The following is a 22,780-nucleotide window of genomic DNA, read 5'->3' on the forward strand; positions in this document are numbered from 1 at the left end:
TTTCTTTTGTTTAAGAACTGTAAAAATTGTGCACTATATTCACTTTTTATTCTCATTTTTGTTACATATCCAGATACCAAGTGCATGGATATGTATTTGATACAAGTTTTATTTAAAAAATAATCCAATAAAAAATACAACATTGTCATGCGTTCATATTATTAAATAACCTAACCTGAAACTACAAAGCACGAAATCAAATGCCATAATCATAAAGAGCCTATTGCCCAATTCGTAATGGATGCCCTGGATACTCTTTGGCAGTGGTGAGAGACGAGATATGAAAGGACGAAGACGACAGCAGAAAATAGCAACAAAACACAACAACGAAACAGCAGCCACGTCACCGCTTACCAGCGACCACCACCACCGTTGTGGCCGCCGCCGTGGTGGCCACCCTGCGGGCCACCGTAATAGCCGCCCTGCTGGTACTGCTGCTGCTGCTGCTGCTGCTGCTGCTGCTGATGGTGGTGCTCGTCCTTCTTCTTCTCAACAAAGTGCTCGATGACATTCGCACCGATGGCGCCTGCCACGGCACCGGCAATCGTGCCCAGGGCACCGCCGCCGGCGTGGTGCGCGGCCCAGCCGGCACCAGCACCGCCGACCAGCGTGGCACCCAGGCCGCGCTCGTCCGTCTCGCCGTTGCCGCCACCGGGGCCCGCGGCCGGGATGGGGCCCTGGGAGCTGTACTGGGGCTGGCCGCCACCGCCCTGGTAGGGCGACGAGCCGCGGTTGTCCTGCTGCGAGGCGTTGGCGTACTGCTGCTGGGGCGGGCCGTTGTACTGCTCCTGGCCACCATATTGCGGCTGGCCACCGTACTGCTGCTGCTGGCCGCCGTACTGCTGCTGCTGGGGGCCGCCCTAAAGCGAAAACAAAACTGTGTTAGCAAGCTGCAGAACGTGGTATGTACCAAGCACGTAAGTGGCCAGCGGTGTTCAGCTGCCGGTGGGGAAGTCATACGTAAGACTGGCCAGAGCTGTAGCCCTGCTGCTGGTTGCCGCCGCCGCCGTAGTAGTCCTGAGCCGACATGGTTTCGGGATATGTGTGTGCGGTACAGTTGGTTTGTTTGGTGGAGAGATGAAGGTCGATGAAAAAACGGTGGTGATGGAAGACGAAAATAAAAAAAAAGACGACGAGGGGTGAGAAAGGAGAGGGCGACCACTTGGAATAAATACCAAAACAGCCAAGAACAGGAGGAAACGCCGGCTTGGGAAACTGGGGTCACTAGTACCAAGCTGCCTTTTGCCTTGCCAACCCGTCATCGAGGGGGCCCAGAGAGGGCAGAGCAGGTTCGCCAGGAGCTACTAAGATGCGCGAAGAGGGGTGTCGCTGGTGGTAGTTTGAAGTGGTAGCGGCGCTGTGTGGCGCCTTGGGGAGCTCGGGGGAGGCTGCGTGTTACGTATTGGCTCGCGCAGCCAAGCACGATTTGATGGAGACGGAGGGGCAGCATCGACAGCCATCGACAGCCAACGAAAGGCGGCGAAAGAGAGCGAACGAGAGACGGCCCACCCTGTTGACCTCTGCGGCAACTCCGGGTCTCGCCATCCAGGGTCCTGCCATCTGGAGCTCGACCCCTCCACACCTTTCAGAGGGCAGGTGTGCTGTGACGGGGGAAAGTGCAGAAGAGGGAGGAACGAGCGAACGGGCGAAAGTGGGAGGACGCACGAGAAGGAACGATGGCGCCTGCTAGGCGTATTTTTGTGCTCCTTCTCTGTCCGTTTTCCTTTGCACCCCTCTCGCATCCTCCCGCTTGTTTCGAGGCAAGAGCGACCCAACGGCCTGGCTTAGGCCAGGAACGTCGATTCTGTGCCTTCAATGACCTTGTCTCTGCAGCCTAAAAGATGCTGCGCAAGCAAGGCAAGGCGCGGCGCTTCTGTGTGGCTGGCTGACGGGTTACAAGTCTACTGGTCTACGAGTACCGTCTGCAGCGTCCACAGCCTACGACACCCGTCCCGGCAGAGCCTTGCCAACGGAGAAACAGAAACGGAGTGACGAGACAAAACAATAGGACACAATCGGCAAAGCGAAAACGTCAGCGCGTCTTGGTATTCTGGAGATGCGGAGCACGAGATGGATCTCTTGACTCTTGGCCTTTGGGTCCCCCTTGCAACAAGCAACAGAAGCATCTCCAGGGCGCCAAACAAGGGACGTGGGCAAGGCCCCGAAGTCGGTATCGCTCCCTCCCTCGCCAGCTTGGATTTGGCTATTTTGAGTTTATTTCTCTTTCGTGGGGACAAGCGGTTAGATCTCGGCTTGTTCCAGGAACCGCCAACAGTTCCCTAGCCCTTGGCCAAGAACAGGTGCCATGGTGCGACAGGTCGCCTGGCCGGTGCCCTGAATTGATAGCCTAGGCACGTACTAATACGGCGTATCACAGCCTTCGTATGGTCTGAACAGACCTCCAACGTATTTAATTCTTACTAGCGAAATGGCGAAATGGCGAAAGGTGCTCAGCCGCGTCCAAGCCACTCGCGCATCCCGCAACGAACACACATACAACAACGGTCGACTTGTTGACGTCAAACACGACTCGTCGAGTACACTTGAAAACGGCTTTTGCTTTTTACAGCTGGTCGTGCAGAGTTAATTGTTCCTATTGCATGCATGCAGCATGCACTCGTGGTTGAACTTGCCTCTTTCGGCTCCTGCCTGTGTCGTATCTGCTTCTGTCCTGTTTTCGCATTCGGGTTGGCCCTTGGCCCCACGTGGGTCGCGTCGGCCATCGCACCTTCTCCGTCGACGCTCTCGATGGCCACCCAGCACGTCGTGTGGTTATTCGGACAGATGCATAGTCTCCTAACATAATTACTGGATAGTTGTATATCGTGTAAAGAGACGCAACAGTGCTCTGCGGAGGTCCCACGCTATGTCGACATTCACACCCTGGTTGTTTGTTGGTCTCAGCCTCAGCCTTGCCGGCATCGTCCTCATCAAGGAACGCCAAAGCCAACATCCAAACTTGTTTCCCAATCGAGTCGAGATTGCTGTGGAGAGCGTTTATTGTTTTCATCCAATTACAATATATATATATATATATATATATATATATATAGATGCTCCAAGCCCTTCATCCCTACAAGTGCGGATGCTTCTCTTTACGCGTCCGGCAGTACTCGGCCGCCCGGAAACTCTGGGGCGTGCCGCCCAGGCCGTGCTCGCTGTGGCCCAGCACCTGGAAGGCCATGTTCATGCCGCTCGCCTGGTGCCACAGAATGTGGCAGTGCAGCACCCAGATGCCCTCGTTGTCGGCGCGGAAGCGCAGGATGACATAGCCGTAGGGCGGCACGTACACGGTGTCCCGCAGCACAGGGTCGAGCGTGTTCATGGGTCCGCCGCGGGGCGGCTTCCACGGCACAAAAAAGGGGTTGTAGTAGTCCCAGCCGCCGAGGCCCTCGTGGCTGCCGACGACGTAAAAGTCGAAGCCGTGCAGGTGGAACGGGTGGCCCTGGGTGTCGATGTTGTTGATGGTGAGCTCGACCCAGGCCGGCGCGGCGCCGGTCCAGGGCACGAGCTGGTGGCTGTCCCAGGCGCTGCGGTCGAGGCTGAGCAGCGGCCGCTCCTGGGGAACCCACATGGTGTGGTTGATGTAGCCCTTGGGGATGAACCTGTTGTGGGACAGGATCTCGACGACGGCAAAGATCATGTAGAGCCTGTCCGGCGGCGGCAGGGGCGTGCCGAGGGCGGTGCCGCGGACCGTGCGCAGGTCGACGGCCCGGGTGGCCTGGGAGGACGGCGGCGGCGGCGAGGCGGCGCGCTGGACGGGTCGCGTTGCTCTTCTCTGGGTCGAGGGTGCTGCCCCAATCGCAAACGTCTGCGACGGCGGGTCCTGCCAGTTGCCGACATAGTACTCGCCGTCGACGGTGACAACAAGCTGCGTGCCGTCGCCGGTTGCGCCGGCGTCTGGCCACGACAGCACATAGTCGACACGCTGGGCAGGGTAGACGACGCCAATGGAGTTGGCCGCGACCGCCTTGGCATCGTCCGGCAGGACCACCGGCAGCCCCCCGTCGACGGTCAGCACGTCGATGCGCGCGTCCGGCACGGTGGTCGAGATGCCCGTCAGCACGCCCACGTTGACCAGCCGCACGCGGTACCGCAGCCGCGTGTCGAGGCGCAGCGGTGGCAGCTCGACGGCGTGGCAGTCCACGGGCGCCGCCTTGGTCGCCCTGCCGCAGTCAAACGCGCCGCGGCCGTTGATGAGCACCGACCCGGGCACGGGCTCGTTGCCGTTGCTCGTGGGGTCCTGAAATTCGGCAAAGACCGTCTTGCCGGAGAACTGGTACCAGTCGCCGACGAGGAGGAGGATTTCTTTGTCGACGGCGGCGGCAGCCGGGGTGTCTGTGGGGGCGTGCACAACCAGCCCTCCATACAGGCCGTCTGCCCGCTGCATCTCCGAGTGCGAGTGGTACCAAAACGTGCCGGCCTGGTCGCCCGTCGGTACTTGGTACACAAACGAGCCACCGTTGGCCGGGATCGCACATTGCGTGACGCCGACAGGGCCGTCCATGTGGTTGGCGCCACGCATGTGTAGGCCGTGCCAGTGCAGCGACAGACCCTCGTCGACCAGCGAGTTGGTGACGGTGACGACGAGAGTATCGCCGGTGCGGGCCTCGATTGTCGGGCCGGGGAACTCGCCTGGAAAGTGAGTATTATGCATGGACAGAGAAAGGAAGTGCGTTTGTAGGCGAACGGCGTACCATTAATCAAAACGACGTCCCGGAAGACGCCGTCGGGCGCAATGCGGCTCTTGGTGATGTTCCACGACAGATGGATAGTCTGTGGCTCACGATGGATATGGTCCTCGGGGTGGAGGACAATGACGGGATCCTTTGCCGTAGGGCGTGCTTTGGGAGCGTTTGTATCGGTGTCATACGCCGGCATGGACAGGCTGCCGCCGGTGAGGAGAAGAAACAGGGCCATCACGACAGCCAGGGCTGTGAGTATGGCCAAGGCCGGCATGACGATCTGGCGGACGGTGGCAAGCGCCCGGCACAAGCGTTGCCATCGCGACGGCGGCCGGCGCGATTCCGGCGGCCATTGTGCGTGTTCTTCGTCGCTGTCAGAGCCGGTCTCTTGTGCGCCAGGTCCGTCTTCGCCCGCTCTCCACTCGTGCACGTGGTCGAGCGGCGGTCGGAGCAGCCGGTCGCCCTGTTCGGACGTGTCGTCGGGCATGTTGTGCCCTATGCTGTCATTGTAGGCGAGCAACGAGTCATACGGCCAGACGAAGTAGCCAGTGACTACCACAGACTTCTGTCAAAGTCGTTCGTCACTGACGCCGGTTTCAAGTGAGGAGCTGGTGTGAAATGGTCCGAACTCCGATGTAGACCAGTACAATGCATCAACATAAAACAAAATAAAACGGCCGTCAGCATAAAGGACAAGGCCAACAGCAAAAGAAGTGATACTCAATACGCCGTATAGTCCGAAAAGCGTGACCAGCAACAACACGAACACCAGCCTCCTCCCCTCTCTATCTCGGGGTTCTCGCCCTCTTCTCCACCTTATCGTCCCACTGTGTCGAGGACTTGCTCCGACACCCGATGCAACGGCATCCAAGAGACTGTCGTACCTGGTGAGAATTTAGACAATTTAGAGTCTTGGACTTTAAAGGGTTAGCTGCCTCTAGTCCTCATGTGTCCTCCGAGTCTTTTGGTCGTCGGTCGCCAAGAACGATCATAGAACGACGTTGGACCATGCAGTGCGGCAGTGTGGGTGGTATTCTGCATTCTGCGGTGGACGTTCTGCGGGCAAGGTAGCCACAAAGAGCACTGCTGCAGGACATCTGCAGGGAGTCGGAGGACGACTCGTAGTACGATGTGTGCCGTTCTCTGTCCAACCCAATTTCTGAGATAAGTATTGCGTACTGTAGCGCTTGTGTGTCGTTCCGAGTAAGCACAGATGATCCTTGACTGGCCTAAAAGGCTAAAGCGCTGCATCGCCCCGTGGTATCCAGTGTAAGTCCTGGTGCCATTCTGCCCAATGCAGCTTGTTGATTGGCCCACTGGCTCTCAAGTCAACCCCTGTCGATTTCGTGCGCAGGGTTCGACTGCCGATCGTCAACACGTGTGCTCAAACCGTATCCAGACTTGTCGAAATCGTGAACCCCGACAGCGCCGGCTGCAGTCGTACCCTTGAGCAGAGCTAGAGCGATGCTCCTGCAGCACTTGGACTGGTTGTTCTGTCTCGTTCTGTTCACCTTTCGTTTCTGCTCGTCTTTTTTCTTGATTCGCTTCTCATCCCGCTTGCTTATGTGCATCAAGGCGCTGACGACGTATTGTCCCTGCTGTATCCTGTTGTTGTCTTGGTTCACACAGAGTTGGAGACAGCACGCTCCGTCATGGCATTTGTGATTTCACTGAGATGAGACGCATCAAACAAATCAACTCTCCTCCTCGGCACTTGTTCGTCCGACGTTTTCCCCGTCTTTCTTGCCGGGGCTGCACTGCGGCTCTTTTTCGCCTGCTCGGCGTTTCTTGTCCTGCAAGCCACCCGCCTGCCAAGTCGTACCTAGCGCTGTGCTTGTGCACATGGCGTCTGACACGCACCGCAACCAGCGTCGTTCAACATGCCATCGTACTTGCAGACCATTGATGAATATGTGACATGCAACGGCGGATGACCGCCTACTTGCCTGCCCCAACAACACGGACCATCAAAGCGGACAAAATAGTACAAAAGGACCATGAACGTCACAACGAGGGCCAGATGGATCCACTTGGACTGTCTGCTTGCCGGCTGGGTTCACTCGTCTCTTGTTCTTGCAACCTCCGTACCCTCTCCGTTCACCTCCGCCGTCCCCATTGCAGTCGGGTATACCGGCACACCGGGCCACAACCTGCTCACATCACATCCTCGCATCCCTGCCCACGCTGCCTGTCCAGCCTCTCTGTGCACTTGCAGTCTGGCTTATTTCCCCCCACTGTCTCGATGCTTGATCCTGGGACCAGCCTGCGACCGTTCCTGTGTCCGTTCTTGCGTTCTTGTGTCCGGCCAGTTTTCTGCATCACGCAGTCGACGACGCCGTCTCTTTTCTTCAGTAGCTTTATTTTCGTACTGCTTTAGCTTGCAGCATTCCATTTTCTGTCCTACCTCGCTCTCCACGAATGACACGCGTTGTATTTGCATCCTACTCTCCTCCAACCTAGCCTAGATGGCGTAGTTGCGAGGTTGTAACCGCAATGGCATACCGAGTGTCTTCGTTGGCGTTTTCGAGTCTTTTTTGGTGACGTATTTCCGTCCAGACTCTGTGCTGTCGTCGATTCTGTAAACACGTGGGCGTTTGACCCAACGTCTGTTCTTGCTTCCGCGGTCCTTTATTTGACGACTTTCGACGCTATCATGACGCCGGGATGAGAGTCCGATTGTTGCTTGCGCAGATTTTTCAGCATCGGCAATTCCCACCGGAATATGCAACAGAGGGGCCCCAGTCTTTGTGTGATGCCAAGTCGACCACATACTCCGTATGCGCTCGCACCCGGGAATCAGGCAAGCGAGGCGGGTCAGTCAAGTGGCTCTCAAGGTTCCAGAGGGGCTGACCGAGATCGCAAGAGGACAAATGCAGTTTCGTTCTAGAAATCGAGGATGTGGGGGTTGACAGGCCGTCTGACAGCGTGTGAGGTGACGTCCGTCATTGAGGCCGACCTGGACCTGCTTCTCCCCCCCGGCTCCATAGCATTCGCCCGCATAGATCGGCACTCCAAACAAATGGTCGGGACAAGGGACGAGCAGCAAGAAAAAACACGAATAAACTGACAATCTGATAGACTGGCAACAACAACTTTGGAGTTCACCTGTGCAGACAACTATAAGACGGTACCCGGATCGCCACCTCGCCTCGCGACTGTCAGGCTCTCGTTCCTGGCCCAAGCTCCTGCCGATCTGCCATTGTCCGTCCCAAGCTTCAGGTCACAAAGTGCAGCGTCCTGTGCTTCCCCACCTCTCGCCATGCCTCTCTCCGGCCCTTCCACCATGGCCAAGTTTGCGGCCGCGGCCCTCCTGGGTCTTGCGGCCACCGCCGACGCGGCCAAGTCCCTGGCCGACATCAAGCACGTCGTCATGATGATGATGGAGAACCGTTCGCTGCAGCATGTACGTCGCCCACTTGACAGCGACGACAAGACAGTGTGGCCACTAACGTCACATCACAGTACTTTGGCACCATGGCCGGTGTTCGCGGCTTTGCCGACCCCAACGTCCAGATCAACCCCACGAACAACCTTCCCATCTGGTACCAGTGAGTCTCTTGTCCGCTCGCCCTTGTCTCTCTTGCGCCTGTCGGCTCACCTCTCCAGACCCGTGAGCACCCTCACCGACAAGGCCGAGTACCTGCTCCCCTACTGGCTCAACTATGAGAACACCGAGGAGGGCTACAACAAGAGCCAGTGCCTCTGCGCCGGCGCCAACAACTGGATCCCCACGCACCAGGCCATGAACCACGGCGCCAACGACCAGTGGGCCGTCATCGACGACCCGCAGTCCTGGGGCTACTTCAAGCGCCAGGACATTGCGTACCACTTTGCCCTCGCCGAGTCGTACACGCTCGCCGACATGTACCACGCGGCCATCATGTCCAACACGGACCCCAACCGCTGGTACTGGCAGTCGGGCACCATCAACGTGCCCGGCGGCAAGACGCCGCTCGGCAGCGGCGGCGTCGTCCTCGACGACAACCAGAGCAACGGCTGCGTCGCCACCAACCTCGACTGCCTGCCGCTGCAGTGGCCCGCCTTTGCCCAGAAGCTCGACGAGGCCGGCGTCGACTGGCGCTCGTACCAGGAGTCGTACAACTGGGCCACCAACAACGGCCTCTTTTACTTTGAGGCCTTCCAGAACGCCGCCCAGAACTCGAGCCTCTACCAGCGCGGCCTCGCCTTTGACGGCGACAACTCGCTCGCCGCCTTCAAGGCCGCCGCCGCCAACGGCACCCTGCCCGAGGTCTCCTGGTGCTTCCCCCCCGGCAACCTCCAGGAGCACCCGCCCTACACTCCCCAGGACGGCTCCTGGTGGATCAACGAGATTGTCAACGCCACCCTCCACGGCCCCAACTACGAGGACACCGTCATCCTCCTGAACTGGGACGAGGCCGGCGGCTGGGGCGATGCCGTCCTGCCCGTCATTCCGCCCAACGGCACCGCCGGTGAGTCCATGTTGCTTTTGTCGTGTCTTGTCGTCGTTTGCAGAGTTGCCGTTTGTAGAGTTTCTGTTTGTTTTGCTTTCTGTTGTTTTGCATTGTTTCCGGTCTTTCCCTTCTCGGCCACACATGCGCACCTTCCGATAACATGCGGACCCACTTTTCCGTCGTGATGGACTCCGGCAAGAGTCTGGATCGCACCTTCCCAGTGCGCCTGCTGCCATTGTCGTCTTTCCATATTGGTCAATGTTGCCGTCTGCTGTCCTTTATATGTTTCCCTCGTCGCGTCTCGCGTCTGTTTTTGTTTCCATCACCACGCATTCACTCCATACATCTACTCCATACGTCCACTCCATACACGGCAGCAAGTCGTCCGTGGCTCCATTTGTGCTCTCGTCTTCGTCCGAAAACAACGTGCTCCAGGGTGAAGTGACCCTTTGCGAGCCAGTGGCCGCATAGCATGTCCCTACTGTGCTTTTCTGTGTTTCTGTTTCTTGGCTCATGTTGTGCTGTGCTGTTGTATTTTCTTTTTCTTTGCTCCTCTCTCGATCGCTGATCTTTCCATGGCAATTGCTCCCCCCCTGATTACGACTGACTTTGTTTTGAATCGCAGGTGAATACTTTGAGGACCCCTATGGTACTCTGGGATACACCTGGTCGGGACCCGGTGTTCGAATCCCGCTCATCATGATCTCGCCGTACACCCGTGGTGGTCATGTCTTTACTGAGCGTGGTGACCACTCTTCGATCCTGTTGTTCCTCGAGGAGTGGCTGGCTGCCCGCGGCTACAAGGGTCTTGACACCAAGGACACCATGTCGGACTGGCGTCGCGAGCACGAGTCGAACCTCGTCAACGCTTTCGACTTTGAGAATGTAAGCTGATGTGTGTGGATGGTGATGTCCTTGTTGAGGAGGCCCGCGCTGTATGCCACGGATCCTCTGTTGACTAACACGACATTTCTCACCCTTTGTCTCAGCCCGACTTCTCGATCCCTGACCTCCCGGTCCCCGAGACTCCGATCCAGGACAGTGAAGGCCACCTGCTGGGCCTGTACGCTGGCTACTGCTCCAAGGTGTTTGGCACGAGCTGCTCGAGCAGCGAGTACTACCTGCCGTACCCGTACGGCAACCAGACGGAGGAAGAGTCGCTGTACTTTGAGGACGGCTTCAAGGGCGTGCGCGGCTACCTGACGGAGGGCCGGTACCTTGTGTTTGAGAGCAACGGGTACGCGCTGACGACGGACGGCAAGAGCAAGCAGTTCACGGCGAAGAAGGCGACGGCGGGCCACGAGGAGATCCAGCAGCGGTGGGTGCTGCACGCGCTGGAGGAGGAGGGCACGACGTTCCACATTCAGAGCGCGTCGAACAACTACTACATTTCGCAGCACTCGTCGCTGTCCATTTCGGAGAGCGGCGCCGAGGTGTACAACATCACCTACATTGGCAACAGCCAGTACAAGCTGCAGAAGGAGAACGGCGCCTACCTCAACATTGACAGCGACGGCAAGCTGTCGTTCACGTCGACGCCAGTGGGCTACAACGTGTACAGTGTGACGTACCACTCGTAACGTGAGGTCAACTGCATGCTGCCCAGGGACGTCCAATGAAGTCAAGAAGAACAAATGGGGCTGTGACAGGAAGATGGAGGGATACTGGAGGAGAAACTGTGTGAGACGGGGCAACCTGAAAGTACAAAGGAAAGGAACATGGAAGCACCATAGCTGTGGTTGGATGAACGCATAAATACGATAATGATTCCTTTACGCCCGCCATAGTGATAATAGAGGTGATATCCGCCCATGGTATCCAATTCGTGATCATTACAAATACAAGGACAAGCAAGTACAAGCAAGTACAAGCCTTTCTCAGCCCACTCGATTTCCCAGGAACTGCTGTTGGCGTTGCTGCTCGACACCATGCGCGCCGCTCGTGGTGGACATCCACAGACTGCCGGTGCGGCTGGCGCCGGGCGCGTTGGTATTGACCGTGTTGACCGTGTTGACCGAGGTCACGGGACTGCCGGTGCAGTTGGTGGTGCCCGTCGCGTCGGCGGTACACGTCCGCGGCTCGACTTGGACATTGGACGTCTCGCGCATGAGGCTGTCGAAGAAGGCCATGTCGACGCCCTGGAAGGCCCACGGATCGGCGGCGCCAATGATGCTGTGCTGCTGGGTGGTGTGGTGTACGCTGTGATTGTTGTTGTTGCTGTGGTTGTTGCTGTTGTTGTTGTTGTTGCTGCTGCTGCTGCCGCTGCTGTTGTTGCTGTTGTTGGCAGTCGTGGCGTTGGCGGACGTACCATTTGGGTAGAGCAGGCCGACGGGCGGCTGGTTGGACGCCAATGCATCGGCGTCATTGAGACAGCCGGAGAAGGGTGGCGGCGTGTTGACGTTGACGTCCGGGACGAGGCCGAGATGTGTCGGGTGTTGCTGGGGGTGGACGGCGAGGGATTGCATCTGCTGCTGCTGCTGCTGCTGCTGCTGCTGTTGCTGGCCGTCAGACATGAGCGGCACGAGCCGCGGAATGACCATGTCTTCGCCGTGGGCGGCAGGGAAGGCGGGCGAATCCTGCGGCGGGTGGGCTTCTTTGGTGATTTCGCCGTCGCGGGCAATGGTGATGAAGCCCACATAGGGCACGGAGATGCGGAGTTTGGCGGCGGCAGCGGCGGCGTGGTTGACCTTGTCGAGTCCGTTTGCAGCGGCGCCGGTGGCTTCGTCGCCGGCTCGGTCGGGCGCCAGCCCCAGCCCACCAGAGCCGTCCGCAAACGTGCCCAGCAGCCCGCCGCGGCCGGTGCGGTGGCACAAGGACTCGAGCGCGCGGCTGGAGCCCATGGCGGTGTCGGCCTCAATGTCCATGAGCTGGCGCAGCAGGTCGACGCTCGTCTCGCTGATGGTGTCCTCCTCGTTGAGCCGGGCCACGAGGTCCATGCTGTCCAGGGCCTCCTCCATCATGGCGCGGTCCGACAGGCGCTGGTGGGCCAGGACGTTGCTCGCAGGGCCGTGCTGGGCGGTGTGGCGGTGGCCGTCGATGTGGACCAGGATGAGGGTGAGCGAGGCCATGAGGGCAAAGAACTCGAGCAGGCGGCAGCAGCAGGCGGACTGGTTAAAGCTGCGGAACAGGACGTAGCGGCTGAGGACCTCGCGCGAGGCGCCGACGGACGCGACGCGGCTGTACTCGAGGCGGCGCTGGTCGGCGGCGGACAGCGGCACGGACGACGAGGGCGGGTGCAGCATGTAGGGCAGGTGCAGCTGGTTGAGGATGTTGTAGTAGAGGACCTGGTTGGTGAGGCGGATCATCTCCCAGACGCTCTGCTCGTGGTCGCCCGGCGGGACGGCGGCCAGGTTGGGCGCGAGCCACCAGCGGCTGGGCAGGGTGGCGGCGATGCGCTGCATTTCGCGGTCGATCTGCTCGGTGGTGGAGTGGTCGTCGAAGCGGTGGCCGCGGTCGTTGCGGTCCAAGATGTAGCTGGTGATCATGCTCAGCTTCTGCTCGAGCTGGCCCATGGGCGTGTCGTTGCGCAGCATCTCGTTGGAGGCAATGGGCGCCTCGAAGGCGGCCTGCGGCAGGCCCAGCAGCAGACACAGGAAGCGCTCGGCCGACAGGATGCGGTACCACAGGAACTGCGGGTCCAGGCTGTGCGTGCCGGTCAGCGACGCGGAGAGCGACGACGGCACGGACGACGCCGACGACGCGGATGGGGCGGATGGGGCGCCTGGCACGGGGAGCGAGGACGCCGGGTTGCGGTGCGGCCGGCGCGGGATGCACATCAGCTGGGCGAGCGACAGCGCGCGGCGCCACGTCAGCCAGGCGCGGCGCAGACGGCCCGCGTTGCCGCGGTACATGGCCTCGAGCATGATGCACTCGAGGCCGTCGAGCGTGTCGAGCGTGTCAATGAGCTCGTCGTTGGCGTTGACGAGGCGCGCGGCCGTGTCGCCCAGGCGCGTGATGATGCCGCGCACGGGCTCGGCGAGGTGGCCGTCCTCGAGCGCCTTCTGGGCCAGCGGGTCCGAGTTCTGCAGCACCATGGCGATCAGCAGCATCTGGCGCGCAATGACGACCGGGTGCGTCTGCGGCGTGTGGCGGCTGCGCAGCTCGGTGGTGGGCCAGAAGCCTGTCTTCTGGATGTCCTGCTGCGAGCGCACGACGATCTGGTAGTAGTTGTAGCCGGTGTGGCCGTAGGCCGCGATGAGGTCGAGGTCGTGGGGCGAGGGGAGCGCGGCGAGGAGGGCGGAGGAGATGTCTGGGAGGGAGAGGCCGGCAGCGGCGCCGGTGAAGGAGGCGCCCTTGGCGGCCGACGACGCGGTGGCGGCCGACGTCTCGCTGGCCGGCGTGTGCATGTTGCTGACGGCCGTCGCCGACGACGAATACGACGTCGTCGACGTGGCCATGGTGGCTGTGTCCGGGGAGTCGTCCCGGCTCGGGCGATGGGATGGATGTGGTGGGAGTTGGGGGGCCTGGGGGAGTTGGGGGAGTTGGGGCACGTGCTGGGATGCCGGGCTCTGCCCGCTGGCCGACTGCTGTGACTGGTGCACCAGCTGCTGGATCATGGCCTCGACGCGCACGATGCGGTCGCCGACCAGGCGGCTCTTGACGGCCGGCGTCGTCGGGTCCTCGGGGAACTCCTGGCTGACACACGGCAGACAGCGCTTGGTGCAGCCGATGCAGACGGCGTCGCCGGCGGCGGCAAAGGTGCACCGGACCTTGCGGCGCTTGCACTCCCAGCAGGTGTGCGTGCCCTTGCGGACCTTGCGGCGCTTGGGCTCGGGGCTGTCAGCGGATGCGGCCGTGGCGCCGCTGGCCACTGTGGACGGGGGCGCAGGCGGCGACGACGACGCGGGCCTGTCCTCCATGGTGGGTGAAGGGCGAGGGCGTTGTGGATGGGTTGGGGAAGGAATGGGTGGATACGGAGTGGCCAGCAATGCGAGACGGCGGTCGGTGCGAAAGGGTGAGCGAGATGATGCAGGATGATAGCAAGGGTGATTAAAAATACGAACAAAGAGAAAAGGCCGGCGCAAGAGCAAGGGATGTGTTGTATATTGGATGATGTGAGACGGGCGTCGGCTTGTCTTGTCAGCGTACAAAGTACATGTATGAGACGCTCAGAGGCCATATGACCAGACGGCACGATGCAGCGGCCGTCCAAGACCGCTTTGCAGCTCGGATGACGTGAGCAGAATAGAGGAATAGAGAGACGATCATACAACGACAAATCGAGCACAATCAACGGCGGTCGAAGAGTCACAATCTGCCGTACAGTGATGTACTCGGTCGATGTTTGTGTAGAGCAGGCCGCTGTCTGCCATACGTGTCCGACGGGACCAGTCGTCGCACTCGCACTCAGACTCGCCGTGTCGAATCGTGCGTCTGCCGTCTGAAGTTTCAAAAGTCTCCAGCTTCACGGACTTGTTTATTTTGTCTCCGTTGCGATTGCGTGTTAGTCGGCGTCGTCTTGCCGTCTTGAGCCCTGCGCCTTTGCGTCTTGCTGCCTTGGTTATGCCGTCGGTCCTTACACAGCGTAGCATGCGTTGTTCGCCCGAGTCCACTGGGTTCGGACAAAGTAAAGTAGTCAAAATAGAGCGTAGCGACGGAGGACGTCGTACGGAGTCCGTTGGGAGAGGACGTTGTGGATGCAACCCGTTGCGGATTGGCTGATTAATGAGGTGCCAGGAAGGTGCGACGGCAGGCAGCGTGCTGTCCAAAACGGGCAGTCGTTCGCCCGAACCAGAGAAGGCACGACCCACAAGTACGTAAGCAGGCCGGGCTCTGGCCCGTGCTTGATTCGCCTCCTTTCGCCGAACGGCGGACAAACAAAGTGGACGCTCGGAAGGGTCCCAACCTCGGACACAACTCCGACTAGGGCTGGACCAAGGCGAAACGCTAAGATACAGTAAGCTACAGCGGTTAAAAACTGGCGAATCCTGCCCTACGACCTCGCTCGGCAGGGCCTTGCCCCCAATGCGCCCGTCCTCCATCCACGACAGACACTCGCTGGCCAGGCCCGTCTTGCGCGCCATTCCATGGCAATTCCGTGGCCCGCCGGTCAATTCCAAAACGGGGGTCAGAGAGTGTAAGAGTGTAAGATCTAAGATGGGCTCGGGCATGGGTGTCCGAGCCACTGGTGTGGTTGGTGGGCGTGTACTTGGCAGGGCGTGTATTGTGTATTGTGTGTTGAGTGTTGAGTGTTGAGTTGTGTCTTTTTGATTGTGCCGGTGGAGATAAGATGGAACATGCATGTACAAAGTATGTTGTATGTGTATGTTGTACGTCGTACGGCAAAAAGGATGGCAAGCCGGGCAGCCAAGATGGCCCAATGTCCAGATGGGGCAGATGCCCGGATCACACAGACGGGCTCGTGCATTCAAAGTACATAGTAAGATGCACACAGTGAGACGATGCTCACCACCCTATCTCAGTCATCCGCCAGGCAAGCGTGTTTGGACGGAGCTTACGGCGTTCTCAACAGCCCGCGCCCATAACTCGACTGAGGCTACACGGCTGTTGCTCGATGCCGGTGGGCATAAGACCAAGACACCTGCGACGTGCGACACACTGCATGCCATGCTCCATGCTCCGTGGATTTTCCATTCTCCCGCAAACATGGTGAAGCGTTACAAAGTACAAGTATGCTTTTCGGTCGTGTGATGGCACCAGCGAGAAACGAAGCAATAAGACGGAGGACGTAGAGAGTCCGAGTCTCACCCAAGCGGACAGGCAAAATGTGTAGACACGATGTAAAACAACAGCATGGTATCCGGGAGTCGGCAGCAAGGAGGCGCCGGGCCGTAGAGTCGTGCTGGATCATGGCTTTTGCTTTTGAATATCGCTTCTGTAGGCAGGCGGAGTGAGTGGCGATACCATTCTGTTACGATGTCGTCGAGACAGAGAGACAGACTCGACCAATACACATCGTCAACATATTCAAAGCGTGCACGCTACGGGCTTCGTATTTCTGTCCTTGGCGTCCCAGTCTCGCTTCTCGCTTCTCGTGTTCCCAACCAACTTCCCTCTTTACCCTGGACAAGTGCTGACGGACATAAGGTGAGATGCCCCGTGCCAGCGCCCGGCTGTCGGCCACTGGTGTCCGGGTGCCTCGCTGTGCCAGCGTCAGCACAGTCGAAATGGATTGACTGTCCACCATCAGACGTGTGAGACTGTTCAGGAGGCCTTTATGTAGGCGTCACACGCGTGTAGAACTGTTATTGGGCAGAGGGTGATCAGCGCCTAATGTCCCAACCGTCCATGTCGCAGTGTCTGACTCCATCTCGACAAACGACTGTATCAGATCAGCAGGAGCATAAACATTAGCAAGCAGCGAAATGTCGTGTCCACAAACGAGTTCACTGCCAACAAGACGCTGCAGGGAAATGAGGGTTTCAAAGTGGCATGGTAGTTGTTATTGTCTAATCTGAAAATCTTCAACAAAACAGGAAACAATGATGAGGAAACATGGTAGCCAAAAACGCCTGCCAGGATGTTTTATAATCATTCTATAGTTGGTACTTGAGAAAAAACGAGTGAATGGTGAATAGCCGCCCCATCGTCTCCCCCCTATTATGTCGCTGGCGATAAAATGCAAAACCCAGAATCTTATGTAAACAAGAGCCACCTAAAGAGCCGTTGTTGGGAACAAAATGAGAAAGGAAAAACAAAGGAAAAAGTAACAAAAATTAGGAAATAATAAGGTAGAAGGACACGCTTAAAATGCGAAAAAAGATTATTGTAGAGAAGGGATATAGAGACGACGAAAAACCAGAAACCATGACCGGTAAACCAGACGCCAGGCAGGTGTTGTAAAACGTGAAAAGAAAAGCATCGACCTCTTGTTCTCCTCTACGCAGCGCCGGCGTTCATCAGGGCATCCGGGTTGATGCGCTTCCAGCTGCTGGCCAGACTGACGACAAAGGCCGAGCCCACACCGGCAATGGCAATGGCAAAGGAGATCTTGAGACCGGACATGTACGCCCGGAGCACACCGGGCAGCACGTCCGGCGGGAAGGTCGTCCACAGCTCGGTGGCGCCCGTGGCAATGACCTGCATGGGGTTGACAGAGGGCGCGTACTTGGGCAGCTCGTTGACCATGTGGTTGACAAAGGCGGACTGGGCGGCCGACAGCATGAAGGCGCCGCCAATGGTCTGGAAGAACATGATGAGGGCGGTCGTGGGCGCCAGGTCCTCGTTCTTGGCGGTGGCCTGGCCGTAGATCATGGGGATCTGGAAGGTGTAGCCGTAGCCGAGGCCGGCCAGGACCTGGTAGCCGATCCACTTGCCGCTGCCGGTGCCAATGTCCAGGGTGTACAGCAGGCCGGTGCCGACGACGGCGATGGCGGTCATGGGCGGCAAGAAGGGCGTGGCGATGCCCGTCTTGGAAATGATGCCGCCCGACACAACGGTGCCGATGGTGACGGCGATAATCAGCGGCAGGTTGCGCACGCCAGACGCCGTGGGGCTGACGTTGTCGATGCTCTGGAAGTAGATGGGCAGGTAGTAGATGAGGGTAAAGTAGGACGAGGCGAAGAAGAAGGCGAAGACGGCGTTGGGCCACACGTTGCGGCTGGCAATGAGGCGCGGCACAATCATGGCGCGCTCGCCGTTGTAGCGCTCCCAGAAGCCAAAGATGACGGTGATGACGACGAAGGCGACGAGCGGGCCGATGACCTTGCCCGACTTCCAGGGCGCCGTCTGGCCGCCGTACTGCAGCGCCAGGACGTACGAGATGACGCCGCCCATGACCAGCACGGTGCCGACGGGGTCCATCTGCAGCAGCTTCTCGCGCAGGGGCGCCTCGACGGGCTTCGCGCGCGAGGGCGTCGTAAACAAAAACAGGATGATCAGGCCCGAGACGCCGCCAATGGGCAGGTTGATGTAGAAGCACCAGCGCCACGTGACCTTGTCGGTGAAGGCGCCGCCAATCAGGGGGCCGATGACCGAGGCAATGCCGTAGGCGGCGCCGATGAGGCCGGTGAACATGGCGCGCTTGCGGGGCGGGGCCGTCACGGCAATGACGGTGTACGAGCCGGAGCCGATGCCCGCAGCGCCGAGGCCAGCAATGGCACGGCCGATAATAAGAGCCTTGGAGTTGGGCGCCACACCGCAGATCAGCGAGCCCAGCTCAAAGACGGCAATGGACGCGAGGTACGTGTACTTGAGCGAGAAGTACTTGAACGCCTTGCCCCACGTGGACTGGAAACCACCGACCGTCAGGAAGAAGGCAGAGCCGTACCAGGCCACGTCGTTGAGGCCGTGGAACTGGTCCGTGATCTTGGGAATCGCAGTAGCAACAATGGTCTATTGGTCAGTAAAGGTCGGGAAAAGGGAGGTACTATTTTTTTAAAAAAGTTAAAAAAAAAAAAAAAAAAAAAAAAAAAAAAAAAAATAAATAAGAAAAAAAATAGAAATAAAGAGGACTATATCCAGGTGGCCGCTTACAAAGTCCAAAGACATGAGGAAAATACTCAGAGCAAGGGCGAGGACGATGAAGCCCAGCTTGGCGCCGTGCGGGTAGTCGTCCTCTTCCGCGCTGTTGGCGGCGGCCTGCGCCTCCTTGGTCTCGGCCGTCGCCTCAACGTCGACATCGCCGCTGTCGCCGCGGCGGTCCTTTTCGAGGTCCGTGACGTCGCCCTGCTCGACGTCCGTCTTCTCTGCGTCGACCGACGTGTACGAGGCCTGCGACGAGGCAATCTGGTTGGCGCTGTGCGCCGTGGCCGGCACGGCCAGGGCACTGGATGGTGAAGACATGACGCGGGTGTAGCTGATCCTGGTGGCGATGTTGGGATGTTGTGCTGTTGTGCAGTTGTGCTGTTGTGTTGTTGTGTTGTGCTGGCAATGTTGATGTCGACCTGGCCTGTTGATAGCAAGATAAAGGCAAAGATCAAAGGGCCAAAGGATCAAATGTGATCAGATCGAATCAAGGTTGGCTTGGGAAAGAAAAGGAACGGAAAACGGAAATACACGATCGATCCAACGAGACAAGGGGACACAGATATATATGTAAATTCCTTCAGGATGTTTGACCGTTGAAACAAAAATACAAAAAAGAATAATAAGAATAATAAAATCACTCCAGGGGGGCGCTGTCCTGTTCTTTGGATTTCCAAATGAGAGACGTGAGAAAATGAGCAAGCACGGAGGAAGACACAACATAACGCCATAGCAAAAGGGGACGGATTGGACACGCCCCCCCCCCCCCAAAAAAAAAAACATCCATCAATCTCACGCCTCGACCGGACGAAAAAGGGATCCGAAAAAACCAAGACAGCTACGGTCCACTTTCTGGAGATATCTGACAATGACAAACACGGGGCCAGCATGACAAAAGACAAAAAAAGGATTGAGATGTAAGGAGCTTGGACGGTTGTGCCGTAAGGCGTCAGCAGCGGCCACCAAAGGGACGACAGAAAAGCAACGACGGGCTAGTAAAATCCGAATCGACGGCCGAAGGAGGCGACAAAGAACGGGGCGTGCTAGTTTCACGCCCGCCGGCCCAGTGTTCTTGTCTTCTTGTGTAAGCGTTTCTGGAAAGGAGGCGAAAGGCAGCAGAATTGCAACGGCGTGCGCGCACGGGTCGGTGAGATTGACTCTCGCGGCCTTGTCAGCAAAACGAGAGCGTCAGAGAACCCACAGCAGTCGCAGGCCACAGTCCACAGTCACAGTTTAGAATCCACAGTTTGCCGGGGCAATCTACTCATTCTGAGCCAATCCAGCACGCTGGACCACGCCGACCGACAGACGGATAAAAGCGTGCGACCAAACCACCATTCGCGTGCCCCGACGCGCCCAGGCTCGCAAGGCAGCGGGACCCACTGACGTGGATACCTGGTTGGCTGGCGGGCCGAGTTGAAAAGTAGGAGTTTACATGTCAGAGTTGAAAAGTCAAAGGGCGGCCATCCAGAGAAGACATCGTACAACATTCAGAATACTGCGGAGAACTCTCTGTGCGGCGACAGGGCTGTGAACCCAGGCCACACAAGGAGGGCAATGACGACAAAGGGCGTCAGGACATAATGCAAAGACAAACACATGCAACATACACTTCAGAGCCTTGGCTGCCGAAAAAGAAGATGCGGTATCGTGCGCCCTATTTACAACATGCAGCAGTTCTCCCTGCTTGGCCCTACGGATGTACGGTGGACTTAACGATCGTCGCCTGTACTGTGGCAATGCACATTGAGTAAGATACATGTAGTCATGCCCAGGAGGATCGAAGCCCAAGGCGATAAGCCCCCTTTGCCGGTCGGAGAAAAGCCTTAAAACCATGTAACAGAGATTGGCCCCGTCGCACGTTTTGTTGCTTTTTTCGTTGTTTTATCTGTTCCTCCGATCCTGACCAATACGGCGGGAGGGCGGGCTCCGTTCAGTGGATGGCATGCGCTAGCACGAGCACTAGCACGCTGAAAATTATGCCAGAGGAATGGAAATCCCTGGACGACCACAGCGACGGGGTCCCTAGAAACCCGCTCCGGGGAGTCTGTCTCAGCCTCTCTCGAGACGTATGCTTGCAGTCGCTCGACCCGAACTTACGGCCGAAACAGGACTCCCTGCTGCGTTCCCCTGTAGACAGCCCTGTAAAAATGATGACAGATCAAAGTCGGCAGAAACGAGTCCCGTAACACCGCCCCATTGTCCATTGTCCATTTCTTTCTTTTTTCTTTTTCTTTTCTTTTTTTTCCTTTGTTCGTAACCCTGGACACCAGTGTCATCCACTGGGTGACTGTCGCTCATTTTCCCTTTTCTCGACTCTTCTCACGCGCCTTCGTGTTTGTCTGACGGACTGCGGATGACGGATGACAGACGGCAAAACGGATGTAGACAGGTGACGGACGATCGCAGCTATTCTGAAGACGAAGAAAGCACAATGGAGTCAGGCATCGGCACTGCCTTGTATGCCTGAAGCCCTGTATTCACAATCTGCCTCAGCCTTGACGGCCCTCGCCCGTCGCAGTCTTTGACTTCCGTCCTCCGTTATTGTCGGCTGGCTCACAACGCCTCCAGCCCGCGTTGGCGTCTGCAGGGTCCTTTTGCCTGACATTTGTTGGCACGACGTTAAAGTCTCCGGTGTTAGCCAAACTCCGCGTCAGCAGGTCATCACAGCTATGCACATGTTTGTTGTTAGCATGTTAGCCTCGTTAGCCTTGTAGCATTGTTGGTTATTGTTAGTTATTGTTAGTCTTCTCGGGCAGTCAGTTGGACGCTTTGGCCTGTGTCTCATCCTCTTTGTATTGTAGTCTCGTATCGTTTGGTCAGTCTTTTTCGTCTACGGTTTTCTTTCGTTCCGTCACCACCCCTTAGGCGACGAACCAGCGCCCCAGCAACTGGAGCCTTTTCCATTCTCCAAGCAAGCTTCTCCGTTCTTCTCTTCCCTTTTGTTCGCTTGCAATCTAGCGTCAGGTCCCGCCCGTGCACGCGCCCGTCAAACGCCAAAGGCGCCATAACACGTTATTTTTCCTCTTTGCCTCCATGGTCTTCACCGGTACATAACCTACTCGCCTGTCGAAATACAATATACGAAATACTATGAGAAAAGAGACCAGAACGCGTTAGACGGTAGACAGAGGAGGGGCGTGTTGCTATCGGCGACTTTCTGTTTTTGGTGCTGTTTTGTTCGGTCTTTTAGCCTGCATTTCTCATTATGAGTTCATCCGCACTTGTGCCTCTGGGACGGATGGGCCATGACTCCTCTGCCGGCCAGGCTTCGCAGTGGATTGCCGGCGGCGGACGAAGCAACGGAAGGAATGAAAGGAGCGAGGCTGCATGAAGAGGCTAGAAGTTTCTGTGAACACCAAATCTACAATGGTCATCGGCCTTGGGGGTTTGAGCGTAAACAAAGTGCGTGAATACGGTGGGGGACAAAACAGAGAGACACACGCATCTGGACAGCACCCGAGGAAAATGTGAAACAGCCGAGACAGCTTACCAGGGGCCCCCAACAGAGATGCACCATACAAAACGGGCATGGAACCCCGTGAACGAATACCTGGCCAGACGCACGGTGTCGCTTCTGGGCCATCGTAATCGGCTGCCGTTCCGTCCTACACACCACGGCTCTTCCTGCACATGGATCCACTGCAGCCCTTTCGTATTCGGGAAGACAAGAAACAGAAGCTGCAGTCCAACCCGAGGACGCTGCACAGCTGCGCCAAGAAGCTTGCAATTGCATGGGCCGGTAATTACGAAGTACGCCGCGTTCGTTTTCGTGCTGGCGTGGCTCACGGGGCAAAGGACGGTTGCAATCGGGATTTGGGGCTGCAAGACACACACATTTACCGTCTGCACCCGATGTACGATACACAGAGACCGATCTGCTAGATAAAACGAAAAGGCGATAAACGACAAAGACTGGGCCGACTTTGAGGGACTTTGAGGCTGGTCAGATGCGGGAAGGCCCGAAGGCCCGTTACCTTATGTGTACAAAAAAGTAGGCTTTGTAAAGAATTGTGTAGTAATGGGGGTCGGAGAATGAGGTACTTCCATGTATTTCTGCATATCTTGATTTTATTAGTATTGTTTAGACTTCAAGGTCTTGTATTATGTCATTAAACTTGACTTTTTTTCATGTTCAGAGTAATCATCCGATGGGTTTTGTTCGCTCTTCAAGGGTTTAGTTTTTTTTTTTTTTTTNTTTTTTTTTTTNTTTTTTTTTTCTTTTTCTTTTCTTTT

The 22,780-nt window shown here is 57.6% G+C and overlaps 5 protein-coding genes across 5 annotated transcripts; 1 reads left to right on the forward strand and 4 right to left on the reverse strand.

The window, feature by feature from the left end:
* Nucleotides 1-350: 350 nt before the first annotated feature.
* SPBR_03235 (uncharacterized protein) lies at nucleotides 351-1,029 on the reverse strand (the record flags this gene model as incomplete). The annotated part of the gene is made up of 2 exons (XM_040761538.1): nucleotides 351-860; nucleotides 961-1,029. 2 exons carry the CDS (start codon nucleotides 1,027-1,029, stop codon nucleotides 351-353), a joined length of 579 nt encoding a protein of 192 aa, XP_040620827.1.
* A 2,044-nt stretch (nucleotides 1,030-3,073) lies between these two features.
* SPBR_02475 (iron transport multicopper oxidase fet3) lies at nucleotides 3,074-5,172 on the reverse strand (the record flags this gene model as incomplete). The annotated part of the gene is made up of 2 exons (XM_040760778.1): nucleotides 3,074-4,635; nucleotides 4,698-5,172. 2 exons carry the CDS (start codon nucleotides 5,170-5,172, stop codon nucleotides 3,074-3,076), a joined length of 2,037 nt encoding a protein of 678 aa, XP_040620828.1.
* Nucleotides 5,173-7,968: 2,796 nt separating this feature from the next.
* Nucleotides 7,969-10,698, forward strand: SPBR_02333 (phospholipase C; the record flags this gene model as incomplete). Its single annotated transcript, XM_040760636.1, has 5 exons — nucleotides 7,969-8,088; nucleotides 8,148-8,233; nucleotides 8,292-9,136; nucleotides 9,744-10,003; nucleotides 10,108-10,698. 5 exons carry the CDS (start codon nucleotides 7,969-7,971, stop codon nucleotides 10,696-10,698), a joined length of 1,902 nt encoding a protein of 633 aa, XP_040620829.1.
* Nucleotides 10,699-10,995: 297 nt separating this feature from the next.
* Nucleotides 10,996-13,977, reverse strand: SPBR_02294 (uncharacterized protein; the record flags this gene model as incomplete). The annotated part of the gene is made up of 1 exon (XM_040760597.1): nucleotides 10,996-13,977. The coding sequence occupies one exon, from the start codon at nucleotides 13,975-13,977 to the stop codon at nucleotides 10,996-10,998; it is 2,982 nt and encodes a 993-aa protein (XP_040620830.1).
* Nucleotides 13,978-16,957: 2,980 nt separating this feature from the next.
* Nucleotides 16,958-18,862, reverse strand: SPBR_02555 (efflux pump antibiotic resistance protein; the record flags this gene model as incomplete). The annotated part of the gene is made up of 2 exons (XM_040760858.1): nucleotides 16,958-18,412; nucleotides 18,554-18,862. 2 exons carry the CDS (start codon nucleotides 18,860-18,862, stop codon nucleotides 16,958-16,960), a joined length of 1,764 nt encoding a protein of 587 aa, XP_040620831.1.
* Nucleotides 18,863-22,780: the final 3,918 nt, after the last annotated feature.

The sequence above is a fragment of the Sporothrix brasiliensis genome, assembly GCF_000820605.1.
Source record: "Sporothrix brasiliensis 5110 chromosome Unknown Cont17, whole genome shotgun sequence".
Classification (NCBI taxonomy): domain Eukaryota; kingdom Fungi; phylum Ascomycota; class Sordariomycetes; order Ophiostomatales; family Ophiostomataceae; genus Sporothrix; species Sporothrix brasiliensis.